This window comes from Pantherophis guttatus, chromosome 2, assembly GCF_059756535.1.
Source record: "Pantherophis guttatus breed Tessera chromosome 2, ASM5975653v1, whole genome shotgun sequence".
NCBI classification, from domain to species: domain Eukaryota; kingdom Metazoa; phylum Chordata; class Lepidosauria; order Squamata; family Colubridae; genus Pantherophis; species Pantherophis guttatus.
In genome coordinates, this window is record NC_142064.1 from 37,316,058 (window position 1) to 37,333,406 (window position 17,349).

General features: G+C 38.3%; 1 protein-coding gene across 7 annotated transcripts in view; it reads left to right on the top strand.

Annotated features, from left to right (window-relative positions):
- The window catches only part of ZFYVE16 (zinc finger FYVE-type containing 16), a 35,254-nt gene that overhangs the window by 936 nt on the left and 16,969 nt on the right, over nt 1-17,349 (top strand). For 2 of the 7 annotated variants that reach the window (XM_087885839.1, XM_034441196.3), the window contains exons 1-7: nt 13-1,018; nt 5,383-5,491; nt 5,745-7,930; nt 8,409-8,505; nt 12,789-12,890; nt 15,016-15,131; nt 16,552-16,969. In XM_087885839.1, coding sequence (XP_087741965.1) covers nt 5,422-5,491; nt 5,745-7,930; nt 8,409-8,505; nt 12,789-12,890; nt 15,016-15,131; nt 16,552-16,969 — 2,989 coding nt within the window. In that variant the 5' untranslated portion in view covers nt 13-1,018; nt 5,383-5,421. Of the gene's footprint in view, nt 1-12; nt 1,019-5,382; nt 5,492-5,744; nt 7,931-8,408; nt 8,506-12,788; nt 12,891-15,015; nt 15,132-16,551; nt 16,970-17,349 lie in introns of those variants that run through there. The other 5 variants (XM_087885841.1, XM_087885840.1, XM_034441195.3 and 2 more) reach the window with 4 other exon arrangements.

Here is a 17,349-nt window from a genome sequence, read left to right on the forward strand (position 1 = left end):
TGCCCTTCAGCCACCTTCTGGGGGTTGGGAGGGGGGAGGGAGGGAGACCCTGGGAAGGCTGAGCGCTTTTCTTTCTGACGTGTTGCGAGGAGGGCTTGTGGGCGGGGGGGGAATGATAGAGACCCCGCGCAGGCTCCCGCCTGGTGGGTGTTTTTTTTTTTTTTTTTTTTTCCGCCGCGAGCTGAGGCGAGAATGAAACCGCCGCGGTGAGGAGAAAAAGCTGGTTGGTTGCAGAACCAAAAAATGTGGCTGGAAAGCCCGGGCCGGCTGTCCCGATCCTGCCTAACCTCGTTTCTAAACCCTTCTCTCCGCCTCGTTTCCCTCGAATCTCACTCCGGTTTTTTCCCTTGTATTTCTCGTCCTTCGCTTTTACTTCCTCAAGTGTCTCGGGCTCTAACTTCGTGTCTATCTATATATAAACCCGGTCCCAGCTTTGCCCGGACTGACTGACTCTGAGGGATTTTCCTCTGTCTCTATCTGCTTGAAAGCCAGACCAGTGGAGGGAATGGGACAACTTGCCACAGCCAACTTGCTGCGGCCAATTTAGCACGGGGAAAACTCGCCGCGGGTCAATTTAACAATTCGATTTAATTATTTAAAATAAATAAAAATAATTTTAATTTTTGCCATTCACATTTCATTCTATCCTCACTTTTAATAAAAATAATTTTAATTTTTGCCATTCACATTTCATTCTATCCCCACTTTTGCACCCTGTCTTTCATGATTCGTTCCACCATTTCTTTGATATTAGTGTAACTCTTATCCCTTAGCGACTTCTCTTGTAGGGAGATGGCCATGGCAAGTTGTCCTGCAGTGCGTTGGCCGTGGCAAGCTGGCTGTGGTGAATTAGCCGTGGTGAGTTGGCCATAGCGGATTGTGATAGACTCTGATCAGGGATCTCTGGGGCTGTATCACAAAGGCTCAATGATAGTGAAGGGTGACCAGGCACAAGGTTAAAATAACAGGATAACCTCTTCTTACATTCAGGAGCATTTTCTTCCTGCAAAGTAAAAAAGTAAGTATAATACATAGGTCACTTTCCCCCAGTTTCAACTCATTATTGTGCTATCTTGATTGTGGATGATGCACTGTAATCCAGCATGATCATATATCTGCCTGAAATGATGGTTGTATTGCACACATCCTGCACTTTTCACTAGGCAGATTTTTTATAAACATACAAATACTGGGTCAAAACAACAAAAATTGCAATGCTTATAATGTGCTCCGCAAATCTTTTGTGGTGCGCTTAAGGTAGCCCTAATACTATGCCTAGAAAAAAGTCCAAATACTTGGTTGTTTGGACTACTAGGATTGGGAATATTTTATCCATTGTAAAAAATATGTTACTGCAACTTTGCATGATTTAGTTTTAGATAGGGATGAGGGGAGAGGGAGTTACAATAATTACCACTCAGAATATGTTTTGTAATTATTTCATCTTTTTATAATATTGGGGGTTTTTTGAGAAAGAAAAGCATGAGAACACGGCAGATTACAAACAGTATATAGCAATGTGTAACATTTGATAAATGAGATAAGACAATTCCTTGCTTAAAACTACTTTTTTAGAAGCATATTTTTATTTGGTATACTCTTAGATATAAATTTAGTAAAAGACATATGGGCATCATTTCACCAAGACTGTCAATAAATATTCTTTGAAGTTCTAAATTCCTGCTTCTGTCAGCAGTCATAATATCCTGCTGATAACTGCTGGCCTGGTTTGGATTGCTTTCTGTTTTGCCAGCTTCAGTGTCTTTTCCAATAATTCTTGCTTCTTAATTACTGGTAGTGAGCTTTTGATTTGACTTTATTTAGTATTGAATTTGAGATTAGAGAGTTAAAGTCTGTTACTACTAGCCCACTGACATAATCTTGGGGAGAGGGCGTTGTTTTCATATCTTTTCTTCTGTCAACACAAAAATATCTTGCCTTCCTTTCCTGTAGCTCATCAAAGCTTATCATTAAAATATCTTGGTTTATTGATGTGAAGGAAGTTAGCACCCACCCCTCTCCTAGAAGAATGAAATATTTTAGGAAATATTAAAAGGGCAGAATATTTCCCCTAAAAGGGAGACAGAAACTCACCCCCCCCCCCACATCTTTGTCAATGGGCCATTAAGGACTGAGCGAGTCTATTCTACATAACAAAGGTAGGATTAGCCCTCTACCCATCTAGCAACAGAACTCACCACATGGCACCTGGGAAGATTACATCAGATAGCAAGGGATACAGACAGCCTATAAAGCTAGCTATGACCTCTGACAGCAACCAATCAGGATACTCTTCCTGTGCCCTAGAAAGTTCAAAGCCCAGAGAGGGCATAAAACCCAAGGACTCTCAGCATCTCTTCCCTTTTTCACCCAGGAGCTTCAAGGCATGTGATCCTCCTTTTTCCCAGGATCTCAAACCATGTCGTCCTGTCCACCATTAAAACCATCTTTCCAAGCAGCCGCCATGTTTCCAGTGTCTTTCTCCCCACTTGGAACTGAACCCAGAAGGACATTTCTTCCAACAGATGTTTCTTGCAGCAGTTTTAATGTCTATGTAGTCAAGAAATTTTCATGATACAGTCAACAAATGGAGTTAAATACATGCCACTTTCTAGGCTTAAATAATTTAATTGTTCCAATGTTTTTTTTTTTGTAATTGTTGCTTTCTGATCATCACACAATTTCTTTAATAGACACCTATGTTTTTAAAGGCTAGTGATAGTTTGTTTTGATTTGCACAGTCAAAAGCCTTGGTATAATAATTAAAGCAAAAAAACCTGTTGGTTTGGAACTTCTTTGCCTTTTTCATTATTAGCTGATGTTAGCAATGTGATCTTGGATTTTCTTGCCTCTTCTGAATCCACTTGTAAGTCTATCTTTTGTCATGTTTTGTTGAGGACTTGACTTCAAAGTCTCGGACTTTCTACTAGCATTCTTCTAGCATTGTTCATAGTTTCAAAACTCTTTAGCACTGTCCATTTTTGAAACTGAAATATAAACGTATCTTTTCCAGTCCCCTGGTTATTGCTATGTTTTTCAAAAATGCTTACAAATCCCAAATACAACTTTGAAATATTACAAGATGATGTAACTAACAATTCAGCTCATATTTCATCATTGAATCCTTCAGCTTTCTTGTTAGCAATATTTCCGGAATCTATTTAACTTTACTATCAAGAATGGTTGGCTTTAGTTCAGTAGTCAAAGAATTTTGTGTATCATCAACTTTTAAGATTGTTTAATATGTTTTTTTCTGTCTATTTGCACAATCTTTTTTATATTTTCTTTTTCCATTAGTCTCCTTTCTGCTTCATTTCATACATCAAGGTAGAAAAATTGTGTTATATTGGATATTGCTTCATTTCTCCCTGTAGTATTCTGTCATTTAGAGGGTTGTATCTAAACACTGATTTTAATATTCTTTATTAATGATTATTAATGACTATTCTGTTTCTTCCATGATTTTCTTGTCCGGAGTAGGAAATCTCATTCTACTCTCTTTTAGTCAGCTGATTAATGTGATTATATATATTTAATCATATTGTTTAATATAAAGCTTTCAAAATGGCTTGTTTGATCATGACAACATAGCAATATTTTTCAACTCTTTAGAACTTTATCAACAATATGTTTGAAGAAAAGTTAAGTTGTTGCTGTCTTTTTACTCTAATGTTGCAACTATTGGTGTTGTTTTCAATGTGCATTATTTTGAGTATACTGCTATCCTTTTCTGGAGTATGCTTATATAGTAGATGATAAAAATTGCTATCTATCCTGTTACATGTTGATCCGTAATCTGTAAGAGGAAGACTGTTATTTAAAGCCTATATAGTTTTTAAGATGACTCAAATAATATAAAATTGTATAATTTCAGGTATAACTAAACAGAAATAGTATAAATTCAATGGATCAGAATTCCTTAATAAAATGATACAAAATGAGTAATTTACTTGAATAATTATTGGAGGATAGGAACTATCACTACAATGTGTTGATAAGAATGGGCAGTGAATAGCCAGTGAAATAACCAGTTTTATTTTTTTCTCCTTTCATATTCTGAATTACATTTGGATGACAGAAGTGTCATTAAGTGCAATTTTGGGGCACTGTTATATCTAGTTTATTTAAAATCTTAAATAACTTTCTTTAATGTAGAAATCACAGTTACTTTAGAAAAACTGAATTCATAGTTTAAGATCTAGAAGATTTTCAAGTCCAAAACTCAGCCTCCCATAATGGCTGAGATCCCAGTCATGCTAAACAAAGGTTACTTAATCATGTCTTATTGAATAAGGCAAAATTGCCAGGGTTCGCACATTATAAAGTATAGTTCATGGGTTTGCCAGCAGGATTAGCAGGAATTTGAACTTAGTCATTACATTACATTGACCAGAGTATTCCAGGCTTAGAACACTGTGGCAGTTCCTGAAGTCCTGCCTTTTGAAAAGCAACAGGCTAGAAATGAAAAGGATTAGTATTTGCTATCTCCCTGTTTTGAGGGGAAATGGTATGAATAAGTACCATTACTTTTGCTTATAATAGAAGGCAATATATTTACCATGTTTTTTTGCACTATAAGACGCTCTGGACCATAAGACTTACCTAGCTTTTGGAGGAGAAAATAAGAAAACAAAAAATCTGCCTCTGCCTCCCAGCCCCAGCACATGGCTCATCAGGGCTTTGCTTCATTGTGCCCACCACTGGTCAGCTGAGTGACAGCTGGAGCCTGGCCTCCCATAGCCCTGCCAATTACCGGGCTGGCTTACCAGAAACGGCGCTATTGCTGCCTCCTCTGTGTCTGCTGCCTCCGCTGGGGAATGCTACAGCCTTTGCAAGCGTTTCCCGGCTATCGCCACCACTTGCCACCCAAAAAGTGCATCTTATAGAGTGGTTATTGCCTATTGCCACTGCCGTTCGCCGGCAAATGGCGACGCCAATCCCTGCCGCCTGGAATAGCTGATTGGCTGTATTCCGGGAGGCTGATCCAACCGCCGATAGGCAGCGGTGGCAAACGGTGGTGGCGAGCAGTGGCAACCGCAACAACAGGCGGCGATGATAGGTAATATTTCCATCCACTTTTTGGGGGAAAAAAAGTGTGTCTTATAGTATAAAAAATATGGTATGTAAACTCAGATGTTTCTAAGAACATGGTGTGATATTTTTTTGATTACTAAAGCTAAGCTTTATTCTTGATTTCCAAGTGTCCTTCCAGGCAGTTTAATTCAGAACTATAAACACATTTCTTTTTATGAAGAGTCACTCTTAAGAATAAGGAATTGAGTTTAAGAATAAATTTAAGTTAATGATGTGCATCATCTATTTTTTAAAATTTAATTTAAATACATGTATTTTTGCCTTAATTCATGTCATTGTTCTCTACAGGTGCAACAGGAAAAAAGAGTTTGCTGATCAAATCTTAGAATGGACAGTTATTTTAAAGCAGCTGTCTCTGATTTGGACAAATTACTTGATGAATTTGAACAGCACCCAGGTTGGTTCATTCTTTGTGACTTCTGCATGTATGTGAGCAGCAACTATAAAAATAGATAAAAATATACTCTTATGGTATGTCAGTTCGTTGTGATATGTAGTGTTTTTCAAATAAATTTAAATCTACAATGAACAAATAAGGTAATGGGGAAAATATAATTAGAGAGAATGTAGACAGCATTTGTAATTGAGAGAACAGTGTATGTAGTAAGTTTATGGTGAAATTCCTAATAATATGCTTCTTCTTTTTTTAGATGAACTTGAAAACAACAGCACTATAAATCTTTGTAATTCTGAGCAACACTTAGTTTTGTCAGATTCATCTTACCAGCAGCCAAAATCCTTTGAGCCAAATGTGGAAGAAAATGCCAGTTGTGCTATATCAAATGTATGCTCATTATCTTCTCAAACTACAAAAGTAGCAAATTTTGAACAATTGAACTCTGACCAGAATGAGAAAAATGTTACTGGTTTAGATCTTCTGTCCATGGTGGCTGGTGATTCTTCAGATAAAAATCAGTCGTCTTGCTTGAAGGGATGCACTATACCTGTCTGCGATCTTATCAGTGACACGGGTGGCTTGAAGCAGATAAAAAATAATTTAGGATGCATTCAAAAGTTTCAGCCAGATGAGTCTCAGTACGGTCTTTCAATTGATGGCTTTGATTTAGCACTTCTGTCAACAAAAGCTAATAATTCAGTGGTTGCTGATCACATTTCTAATTCTGGTACACAGCAACAGATTGATAAAACACTGTACAGAATACAAAATAATGCAGCAGGAGAACTTAATCAGTTGGAATTAAAGACAGACACTTCTTTTGAACCAAATATAACAGACTCTAGTGAAGATCAAGAAAAAACAAAATGTTTGAAAAATAATAAAATACCTGACCAGAAAGAACAAGTGATAGGAACTGATGGAGTATCAGCTTCAGTAATTCATCTTTCATCTGTTCTTGGATCCAAAGATGAATCAACATGTGAAAAGCTGCCTTGTGAGACACCAGTGGATGAAAATAGTTCAAAAAGTCAAATGATACATGATGAGAGTGACAAACAAGGCATTTCAGAAGACATAAATGAATCAGAAGCATTGCATTTGCCAAAGATCCATGAAGTGAATAATCCCAATGTAATGTATAACAAAAAACCTTTATGTGATTCTGCTCTTCAGACAGAAAATGTGCTAGCTTCAAATAAAGAACATAGCACAACTGACAAGTTTTGTAAAGCACAGCAATATATTGATACAACTTTAAATACGGTTTCAGTACCAGAGATCTCTGAAGACATACAGACTTCACTATCCTGTCTTCCACTTGCAGTTTCTATATGTAAATCATTAGTTAATACTGATGACACAAATGCAAAGATTACTCAGAAAGAAGATGGCATTAGAGACATAGCACTGCACAGTGAAAATAGCTTTGGAGAAGGTGATTCTTTTGGAAAACCAGAAACTTTAGAAAAGGAGAGCAGTCTAAACCAAACCAATGAATGTGAGATAGAGAAAACTTCTTTAATAAGTAGAGAAGGTGTTGTTTCTAGTAATTATAAGCCTTTCCAACAGCAGGATTCTGTTGTGACTACCAGTCCCTTTTTGGCTAAAGATACCGAAATGTGCAGCAGTGTTTGGCCTATTGATGTTGATGAAAGACCTTTTGTTGATCTAGTTTTAGAAGAAGACATTATTGGAAGCAACATGCTCATTAGTGATAGTGAGCTTGATGCCTTTTTGTCTGAACATTGTCTTGAAGCAAATAATTCAAAGCCTCTGAAAGAAGACACTAGCAGTGGACTTTTGGAATCTGATGTAATAAATGACAACTTACTGGATATAAGCAATCTGAATATCAATAGAGACAGCATACAAGCAGAATTGGAATTTAAGAAAGCAAAAGCCTGTAATGAAAATAATTTTATCAGTATTCCAGAATCTAGCTTAGGGATCCTAGTGAAAAAACACACACAGCAGGTTCAACAAGAGACTGTAGATAACGCAATTGAGATTGGAAATGAAGTTTCAGATTCATTAAATGGCCAGCCAACAGTGCACAGTGGAGGAGCAAGACCAAAGCAGCTGCTAAACCTTCAACCAAAAGCCCCAATTCCTTCTGAGTTTAGCAGTAAAAATACACCTGGAAACGAATCTCAAATGATAAATTCCACAGACTCAAATACCTTTGTCTCTGATGGTAAAATGTCTCCTGAATCGGATGCTAGCCATAATAATGTTGATGGACAAAGATGCTTGGGAATCATGAAAGAAAATGTCTTACCTATGGTTTCAGAGCCAAGGAAAGTAGTGGGACGAGCTACAGCCTTGGGACAGAAGCAGCCATCCTGGCTTCCTGACTTAGAAGCATCAAAGTGCATGAATTGTCAAGCCAAATTCACATTTACAAAAAGAAGACACCACTGTCGTGCCTGCGGAAAAGTAAGTAAACAAAACCATATTTTCTTGATTGATCATCTTTATCATTCTCCATTTATAGCTGAGGGAAAGGGATGGGTTTCTTTTTTTTTTTTCCCTTTGACCTGCAAAAAATATTTCCCTTTACTAATAGTTTTTCTTTATGTCATTAAAATCAAGTTTAATCAGCATGTAAACTTTTTTGGTCTGATTTATTGAAAATGTTTCTGGATGTTGGCTAAAACATACACTTTGCTAATTTTTATAAATTTTGTGATTTTTCTAAAGCCCATATTTACTGATTTTTTTAATTTTATGCTAAAGTAATTTATTGAAACTGTCTTGAGTTTTGTCTCTGCTGGTACTAAATTATAGTTGTCTGATGCCTTTATTCCTCTAGTTTCTGATTTTTCTAATTATGTGATCTTAACCTTTGTCTACATCAAAATATATCCATCCATATACTTATAAAATCTTAATGCACTTTTTGTGCTAAATCTAGATTTTTTGTGCTCCCTGTTGCAATCGAAAATGCAAACTCCAATATCTGGATAAAGAAGCAAGAGTCTGTATAAGCTGCTATGAGTCCATTAACAAAGGTAAAATGTAGTTGTAGAAAATTAGAAGAAACAAAAAAAGTAACTAGAGTAATTTTTAAATGTTGGAACAAGTATTCCCAATGTGAACATCATGATGTGAAATATTTAAGATGAAATAAATATGAAACCCTTTAGTGGCTGTTTCCATATCTTCTATTTGAAAAGGGAGCATCGTTTAAAATTATTTGAATAATGATTAATTTGTTGCTCATAATTACTATTAGAATATGAATTATTTCACTTGATTGGACAATGCTTACTTATCTTTTTAGTTATTGTGTAAGACTAATCAATTCCATACTTGCACAAAAGTTTTAAACAAAGTGCAGTTAGAAATTAGAATATGCACCTGAAAAGTAATATATATAATATTCCAATAAAGTTAAGCAAAGGAATTGTCTTCAATATGCATTATATACGTTGTGATTGAGTCATAGGTAGTCCTTGGTTTATAATCATTCATTCAGAGACTATTCTAAGTTATGCTGGTACCAGAGGTGGGTTTCAAAAAGTTTCGCTACTGGTTTGGTGGGCATGGCTAGATGGACATGGCATGTGATTGAGTGGGCATGGCCAATTTGATGTCACTCATGCCCACGCCCACTCAGTCACATGACCCTCCCCCTAGCCACGCCCACAGGAAAAGGTAGGAAAATTTTTGAAATTTCCACCTATCTACCCCACCCTCCCTTCACCAGTCGCCCCCGTTTCCCCTCCTTTAGCAGCCCCGGCCCTAGCCCTGCTTCCTCCCCCACCACCGCCTCTTTGTTCAGGCTGCTTACCTCCCATGGCGGCTGGTCCAGAGTCTGGAGTTTTCAGCGGCCCCCAACCAGCCGCTGCTGCTGGAAAGCAGATGGCAAAGAAGCCTCCCAGCCGCTGCCTCGGCTGCGGCAACTGGCTATAGGTGACCCAAAAGTACTGGAGGTCTTCTTCAGAATAAGTGATAATTATCTCATTTTTGTGCAAAGCACGATAACTATGAGGGATAGCGTGGTATAGTGGCACATTGGGAAGACTCAGCTATTAGAATAGAATTCTTTATTGGCCAAGTTTGATTGGACACACAAGGAATTTGTCTTGGTGCATACGCTCTCGGTGTACATAAAGAAAAGATACATTCATCAAGAATCATAAGCTACAACACTTAATGATAGTGATAGGGAACAAATAAGCAATCAAATCCTATTAGAAAGTCAATATAAATCTTAAGGATACCAGCAACAGGGTTACAGTCATATAGTCATAAGTGGGAGGAGATGGGTAGTAGGAACGATAAGAAGATTAATAGTAATGCAAACTTCGTAACTAGTTTGACAGTGTTGAAGAAATTATTTGTTTAGCAGAGTGATGGCGTTCAGGGAAAAACTGTTCTTGTGTCTGTTGTTCTGGTGTGCAGTGCTCTATAGCGTCATTTTGAGGGTAGGAGTTGAAACAGTTTATGTCCAGGATGCCAGGGGTCTGTAAATATTTTCACAGCCCTCTTTTTGACTCATGCAGTATACAGATCCTCAATGGAAGGCAGGTTGGTAGTAATTGTTTTTTCTGCAATTCTAATTATCCTCTGAAATCTGTGTCTGTCTTGTTGGGTTGCAGAACCAAACCAAACCAAACAGTTATAGAGGTGCAGATGACAGACTCAATAATTCTTCTGTAGAACTGGATCAGCAGCTCCTTGGGCTCCTTGGGCTTTTTATTCCATCCTTAGAAGCTTATTTGTTGACTTACGGCTAGTCACTCTCTTTTAGCATAATCTACTAGATGGGTTTTTGTTGTGGGAAAATGGGAGGAGAGTCCACTGTGTATCCCATCTTTTTCCCCCTGAACAAAAAGAGAATATAAATCATACAGAACAATTCAGATGACAATTTTAGGTAAGAAACTTGAATATATGAACCTTTCCAGTTGTATATCCAAACAACCATGGAAGCATGCCATATCAATAAAACACAAAAAGGAAACAAACCAGTGGTGAAATCTAAAATTTGTTACTACTGGTTCTGTGGGTGTGGCTTGGTGGGGAGGGGGTAATGTGACTGGGTGGGCGTGGCCATTTTTTTTTTCATTTAAAACCATTTTTTCTACAACCTCTTTGGCGAAGAGGTTGTAAAAAAATGCTTTCAAAAGGCTCTGACGATCCCAGCTGAGTTGCCTGATCGGCAGAGGCTTTTTTTCTTTAAAAGCCTCTGCCGATCAGGCAACTCAGCTTGGATCATCAGAGGCATTTAAAAGAAAAAAGCCTCTGCTGATTAGGCAACTCAGTTTGGATCGTCAGAGGCTTTTAAAAGAAAAAAAGCCTCTGCTGATCAGGCAACTCAGCTGGGATCATCAGCTGACGATCCCTTTGATGATCCCAGCTGAGCCGCACGATCATCAGAGGCTTTTTTTTTACTTTTAAAAGCATTTTTTTGGCCAAAGAGGTTCTAGAAAAAATGTTTTTAAAAATTAAAAGAAAAAGCCTCTGATGATTGTGCGGCTCAGCTGGGCATGAGGGGGGGGTGGGCAGGGATTTTTGCTACCGGTTTTCCGAACCATCCACCTCCATCGCTACCGGATCAGGTGATCCGGTCCGAACCAGGAGAATTTCACCCCTGAGACAAACTAATAAGCAACTAGAATCGAGTATCACAAACTAAGGTTTACCTTACCATATATCAAAGGGAGCGCTCAGATATTACATTGAATGATACTATACAGATGTATGTATGGGTGATCCATGCTTGGTATGCTTAATGCATTATTAATTCTTATACTGGCAATGGCTAATGGATATTGTAGGAATTTTTTCCAGGAAATAACAGATTACTCATTCTACAGTTGCTGTTGTCCTCCTGGAGAAAAAGAGTTTAAATGTATCAATATATTTTTCGGTATTTCATTTCAGTGATAAGCTATAATTAAGATTGTACTACATCTATATAATCGTAGTTTTTATGTTTATAGCAGCAGTGAATGGGATTTGTGCATGTTCTATTCAAATGAGTCCCCACACCCAAGTTATCAGTGTGACACGTACTACAGAAATATATTCATTGAAATTGTTTCTAATTGTCTATAGCTATAGCATTTTTAGTAACCTATAAATATGTGCCTTCCACAAATGCTTTTATTTATTTAAAAAAATAAAAAGTAGGGTAAAACTCAAAACTGTTTTGATATACATATACTTGCAATATGTAAAAAATAAAACTTTTAAAAAGTTTTTTTAAGCCAGTAAATACTAAAGCAGCTCACATTCAGTAAAAAACCTTGTCTCCTTCAAAATAAACAATAGTTATTTCCAATTTCATTTTTGTACAAAATGTAATAACAAAACCAATTGTGGTATATTGGTTACAGTGTTGAACTGACACCAGATAATTTGATTATGGCTACAACCACTTTTTTTTAGGGCCAGTGACACTCTTTTAGTCTGACTTATCTCACAGGGTTTTTCTTCTGTGTGAAAATGGAAGGATAAATATACCTTGCATAATAGTTACATATAACTACAATATAATTACATATATTGTAAATATCATCTACAAAATAGTTCAAAAACATATTTAAGAGAAAGCAACAGTAAATAAATGGATGTTTGAAACCATTTTATGTTGTAGAATGGTGGGGCCTCTGTGTTTATTGCCAAAGAGATTTTTGCCTTGTGGCCATCAGCCTAAATAGTATTAAAAATGGACCAAATAAGTAGTATCTCAGGATGCATGAAGATCTTAGAGATAAAGGTGCTCTTTCAAGAATATCAATTTGATTAATCTAGTTGTCAAATTTCATATTGCCCCATTCCCTGTGGAAGCTACATTCAGTTAACATTTTTCAACTGTTCTTAAAATAAGGCCCATGTATAATTCAGTATAATAGTTCAGTCCAGCTAGATGTCACAGGACCAAGAATAACCGAAAGAAGATCGGTTTTCTTCAAATAAGGTTGCAGGAATACTCCCGACTAATTCTGCAATTTAAATGTGACCTTTTAAAAGTCATGGATGAGAAGTGTCAGTGACTATGGAATGTCATTATTATCTTAAATAACTTTCCAAGAAAGAACAGAAGACTTAAAGAATCTATTTTGTTAAAAACTTAGATTGAATGTTTTGTAAAAGAAAATTATGTTAAAAATTGTATATTAAAATCTCAAACATTGCAGGATTTGTTAAAATAAAATTGTACATAATATATCCTGAACTCACCTTGATTACTATTAGGCATATGAATATTGCCTCCTGCAGACATTTGTGAAATATTTCTTGTATATAGTTTTGACACTTAAACTTAAATTTTGTTCATTAGCACAGGCATTAGAAAAAATGATGATCCCAACTGGTCCAGCATCTAATTCTGTATTGCCTGAATCTTCAGCTGTTCCATCTCTGCATGAAACCCAGACATCTGGTACTTCTTATTCTGTTATTATCTAGCCTTATTTCACCACCCAGAGTCTCTTTCAACCACCCATGAGTGGTTTAGAAATATGAGATATACTATATGTAAATAAATAATAAAGAGTAATGGTTAGTTAAGAAAAAAAACCAGAAATGGGCCATGAGTGGCCATCCAGATTTGTATTTTAATTGGATGCACTGCACTGCCTAGTAAAGATGGGTAACGATGATGAGAATTATAATTCAACATCTAGAGACCACACAATTGATATCCATATCAATTAAAGAAATCACCCAAGGTACACTTCATTTACTGCCCAAGCATTCCTACTGTGTTTCTCCAAAAAGCAAGCCTGGTCTTATTTTCTTTTGACCCCCCCAAAAATGGGTAGGCCTTCTTTTTGGAGAGTTCTTATTATTGACTTATCTCGTGGCGATGGCACCAACAGCCCTGCCCAGCAGGAGCCCGCTGCTGGCCCACTTCTTCTGCAGCCGCTTGCCACCACTCGCATGCATCGCCCGGCCTCCATTTCACCTTCAGATACGTGCCGGATGGCATCTGTCATGCCCCTGTCGGAGTCTGATTCTGAGATAGAAGAGGAACAGCTGACAGCGAGCGAGAGAGTGGCTCCGTTGGCTGTGGAGGAAACTGGGAAGGGAAAAGTCAGGCTGGGCAGAGCAGGGGAGAGGTAGAACAAGGGGTTCTGATGAAGACCAAGGCCCACCCCTTCCTCATCCTAGGGCACGCAGGGAAGAACGGAGAAGAGAGCAATGTGCATTGCATGGCTTACAAGGGAAGAGAGGGCTCCGACGCCTTCACAAGATATACCTGGAGCTGGAATTTAAAAGGGAGGCAAATGGGAGGGGCGGTTGTCGGGAATAAACGCTGAGTTCGTGTTCGCTGCTTTACCTGAGTTCCTGGCATACTCTCAACTGGCTTGATTTACTGCCATGCTACTTCAAGTTTGGACTTCTTATTTTGCTTGCCCTGCCAGATTAATTACCTTATCTTGCCCTGTTGGATTTATAGTTGGAAGTTTTGTCTGCTTACAGGTTTGTGGAAGAGTTTTTCTCCAGACCGGAGAGTAAAGGGACATTGGGGGCAAAGTTTGGAGCTAATAAAGGGATTTCTCCTTATTCTCTGGCTGTGTTGCCTTTGTGCCACACCCCGGGTCATCACAGCACCTGCAGCCGATAACAGAGCTCCTGATCAATCCAGAGCTCCATTATCGGCTGCAGATGCCTTCCGGAAAGCTCTCTGCAGCTGATAATAGAGCTCCAGACCAATCCGGAGCTCTGTTATCGGCTGCAGATAACAGATGCTGGCAGGCATCTGAAGGTGAAATGGAGGCCAGGGTGATGCATGTGAGTAGCAGCAAGCGGCCGCAGAAGAAGGCGAGGCAGGTGTTGGGGTGTGCGAGGCCTGGTAAGTAGGGCAGCTCCACCCCCCCTATCCCCACCCTACTTATTTTTCACCTGTGTGCCTCGCCCCACCCCCTGCACCCCAGGGTGGGCAGGGTCTTAATTAGGGCTAATTTTGTAGGTGGGCCTTAATTTGATCACATGCGCTCAAAAACTTGATAGGGCTTCTTTTCAAGGTGGGTCATCTTTTTGGAGAAACACGATAGATATTTATTGTTGCACAATAAACTTGCAGACTGTATTGTTTATTAGGTATGTAATTTTTTCATTTCTTTTAGGGCGATTATTTTTTGCTCAGCATACAACTTGTGATACTTGTTAGTGGAGAATGGAACTTCCCTTAAGGAATTATTCAATATCTATAAAATAACACTTCCATACCTGAGATGGGAAAAATGAAAAAGGAGCTTATATAATTTAGACTTGAGAAGTAAACTCTTCTAGCTCCTTTGAAATTCTTCTATTTGCATATCCATCTCCATCTTCAAATTGTATATAAAGTATTATACAGGAGTTGCTTGACATTATTAGTTGTAGAAATCCAGTGTTTGGGGTACCATGATATTCATCACATTGTGTTTGTACCTACTTATTAGATTTCAGTACCATCATGTAGATTCTAAATGAATTTTTGTATGGGGAAGAGAGGGAGGTGACTTTGGTATTAGCTAAACAAGTATCTGTGGTGTACTCATTTGTTTCTTCTCCTACAGGATTACTCCCTAAAGACCAGAGAAGAGTTTGGTTTGCAGATGGAATTTTACCTAATGGAGAAGTTGCAGACACAACAAAATTGTCATCTGGAGCCAGGCGATTCCCACAGGAACCTGTAAGGCCTACTTTATCTGAAGTTATCATTTTAGGTTCTGAATACAATTAGCTAGTTGATAAATGTGTCATGCAAAAAAGTCTGTTTTGTCTTTTTAATACAGAAAATAGAGCAGATGGCAGCTCTGTCTGGGAGTGCCTTTGCATAGCTTAGGGCCATGATGGTGAACCTATGGCACGCGTGCCGGAAGTGGCATACAGAGCCATCTCTCTGGGCATACCAGCCGTCGCTTGTTGCTCTTTCTGGGTTCTGGTGCACACATGCGCGCCAGCCAGCTGGACTTCGCGCCCACAGGAGGGCCAGAAACCAGAAGAGTAGTTCCCTGACACGGATGCACGCACCAGGAAGCTGTGCTTCCTGTTTCCGGCATGCATATGCACGCCGGCCAGCTGGTCTTCGCCTGTGTGCCAGAAACTGGAAGATCAGGTGACCTGCATGCATGCGCAAGCTAGAAACTGGAAGCTCAGCTTTCCAGCACGCATGTGTGCCGGGGAACTGCTCTTCCAGTTTTCAGTGCTCCCCCACGTGCGCATGCTCCCATTTTGGCACTTGGTGCCAAAAAGATTCGCCAACACTGGCTTAGGGCATTATGTCAGTTGTGCAGTTCCTAGATTGGTGGGCCTTGCTTAAAGTCACTCATTCCCATGTGACTTCCAGATTGAACCACTGCAATACATTTTACATGGGACTGCCCTTGAGTATTCGGAAGTTTCAGCTGATGCAAAATGCAGCATTGCACACAGTTATTGGTGTCAGTTATTTGCTATATGTGATCCATGAGCTGCATTCACTTCTGGTATGCTTTCAGATGCAATTCAAGGTGCTGGTTGTCACCTTTAAATCCTTTCATGGCTTAGTACTGTGTTATTGTCTTTCTACAATTATTTCTACCCATTCTCTGATCTGACAAGAAGGGCATGCTCTGGCTATCGTCGGCTAGGTAATGTTGGCTGGCAGGGCCCAAAAGGAGAATCTTTTCTGATATGGAACATCATGGCCTCTGAGATTAGATCAATGCTCTCTCTGTTGGCCTTTGAAATTTGGGCTTTGTGCTTGATTCTGTGACCATTCTTGGGCTAAATGCATACATAACGGTTTAGATTGTGCCCAGCTTCTATGTATTATTGTTTATGTTTTATATTACTTATTTTTGTTTTATTACAGACTGCCCAGAATCACATACAAGTGAGATGGGCAGTTATATAAATCAAATAAATCAATAAAGTAATAGTTTCTGCTTCACTGCATTTAATTTTTTTGGGTATGTTTGAGAATGCTGCCTGATTTTGTTTTATTAATATCTTTATTCATGTGTTTTCCTGGCAAAAGCTTTCTCAACCCAAAGTTAAAGTATTGCTACAAATTTTGCTATTTTGAGCTCAGGTGCATGTCAGATCTAATGGAAAAACTTTTGTCATAGGTTGGAAGCCCAACAAATGAAACTGTCTCTGCAACTGATACCAAGTCAAAAGATGAAATGCATGTAGCTGAACAAACTGGGATTGCAAGGGGTTCCACTTCTGTTCCACAGGAAGACATATTGCCCAGTAATGAGCAGCTTGACTTATCACGTGATTCTGACTGTCTGCCCATTGCACAAACTGAAGTGCTGTGTGACTCTGACTTTGTGACCGCAGCTATTACTGAAGTTCCTACTGTTTCTGAACTAGCAAAGGAACCTCTTCCTGCTGCAACTGATCAAGCAAGTGATACCCCTACTAGTATATTAGATTATAGGATGCTTTGTTATATTGAAAACTATGTTGGTAAGGAGGTCAGCCTTATTCCTGGTGATGGATTTCCACCTCTTCTGCTTGCAAGAGGAGAAAAAGGTAAAGGTAATGTCTTGCTTTTAAGGTGTTATGAAAAGTAGGATTGCTTCTTACCCTTCCAAATTTTTTGCACTTTAGAAGTGTAACATTATAAAATAAATCATATAAATACACCATTATTATTTATTTTGCTTTTATAGTATACTACTTTCTGAGGAAACCCAAAGTAGTGATACTAATAATATACATTTAATGTAAATATGTAATATGAAATACAGAAAGGTTTACATATGCCAATTCTTAGGCTAAGGATTTGAGTTTAGAAATTGGGTTTGAACTAAAATTAATTAGTGTGATTCTGCTATTGTGCAAATTTTTTTGTTGTTGTTGTTATAATGAAACAAAAAGACAAATTTGGATATCAGTATACATTTCTACTAGATTAG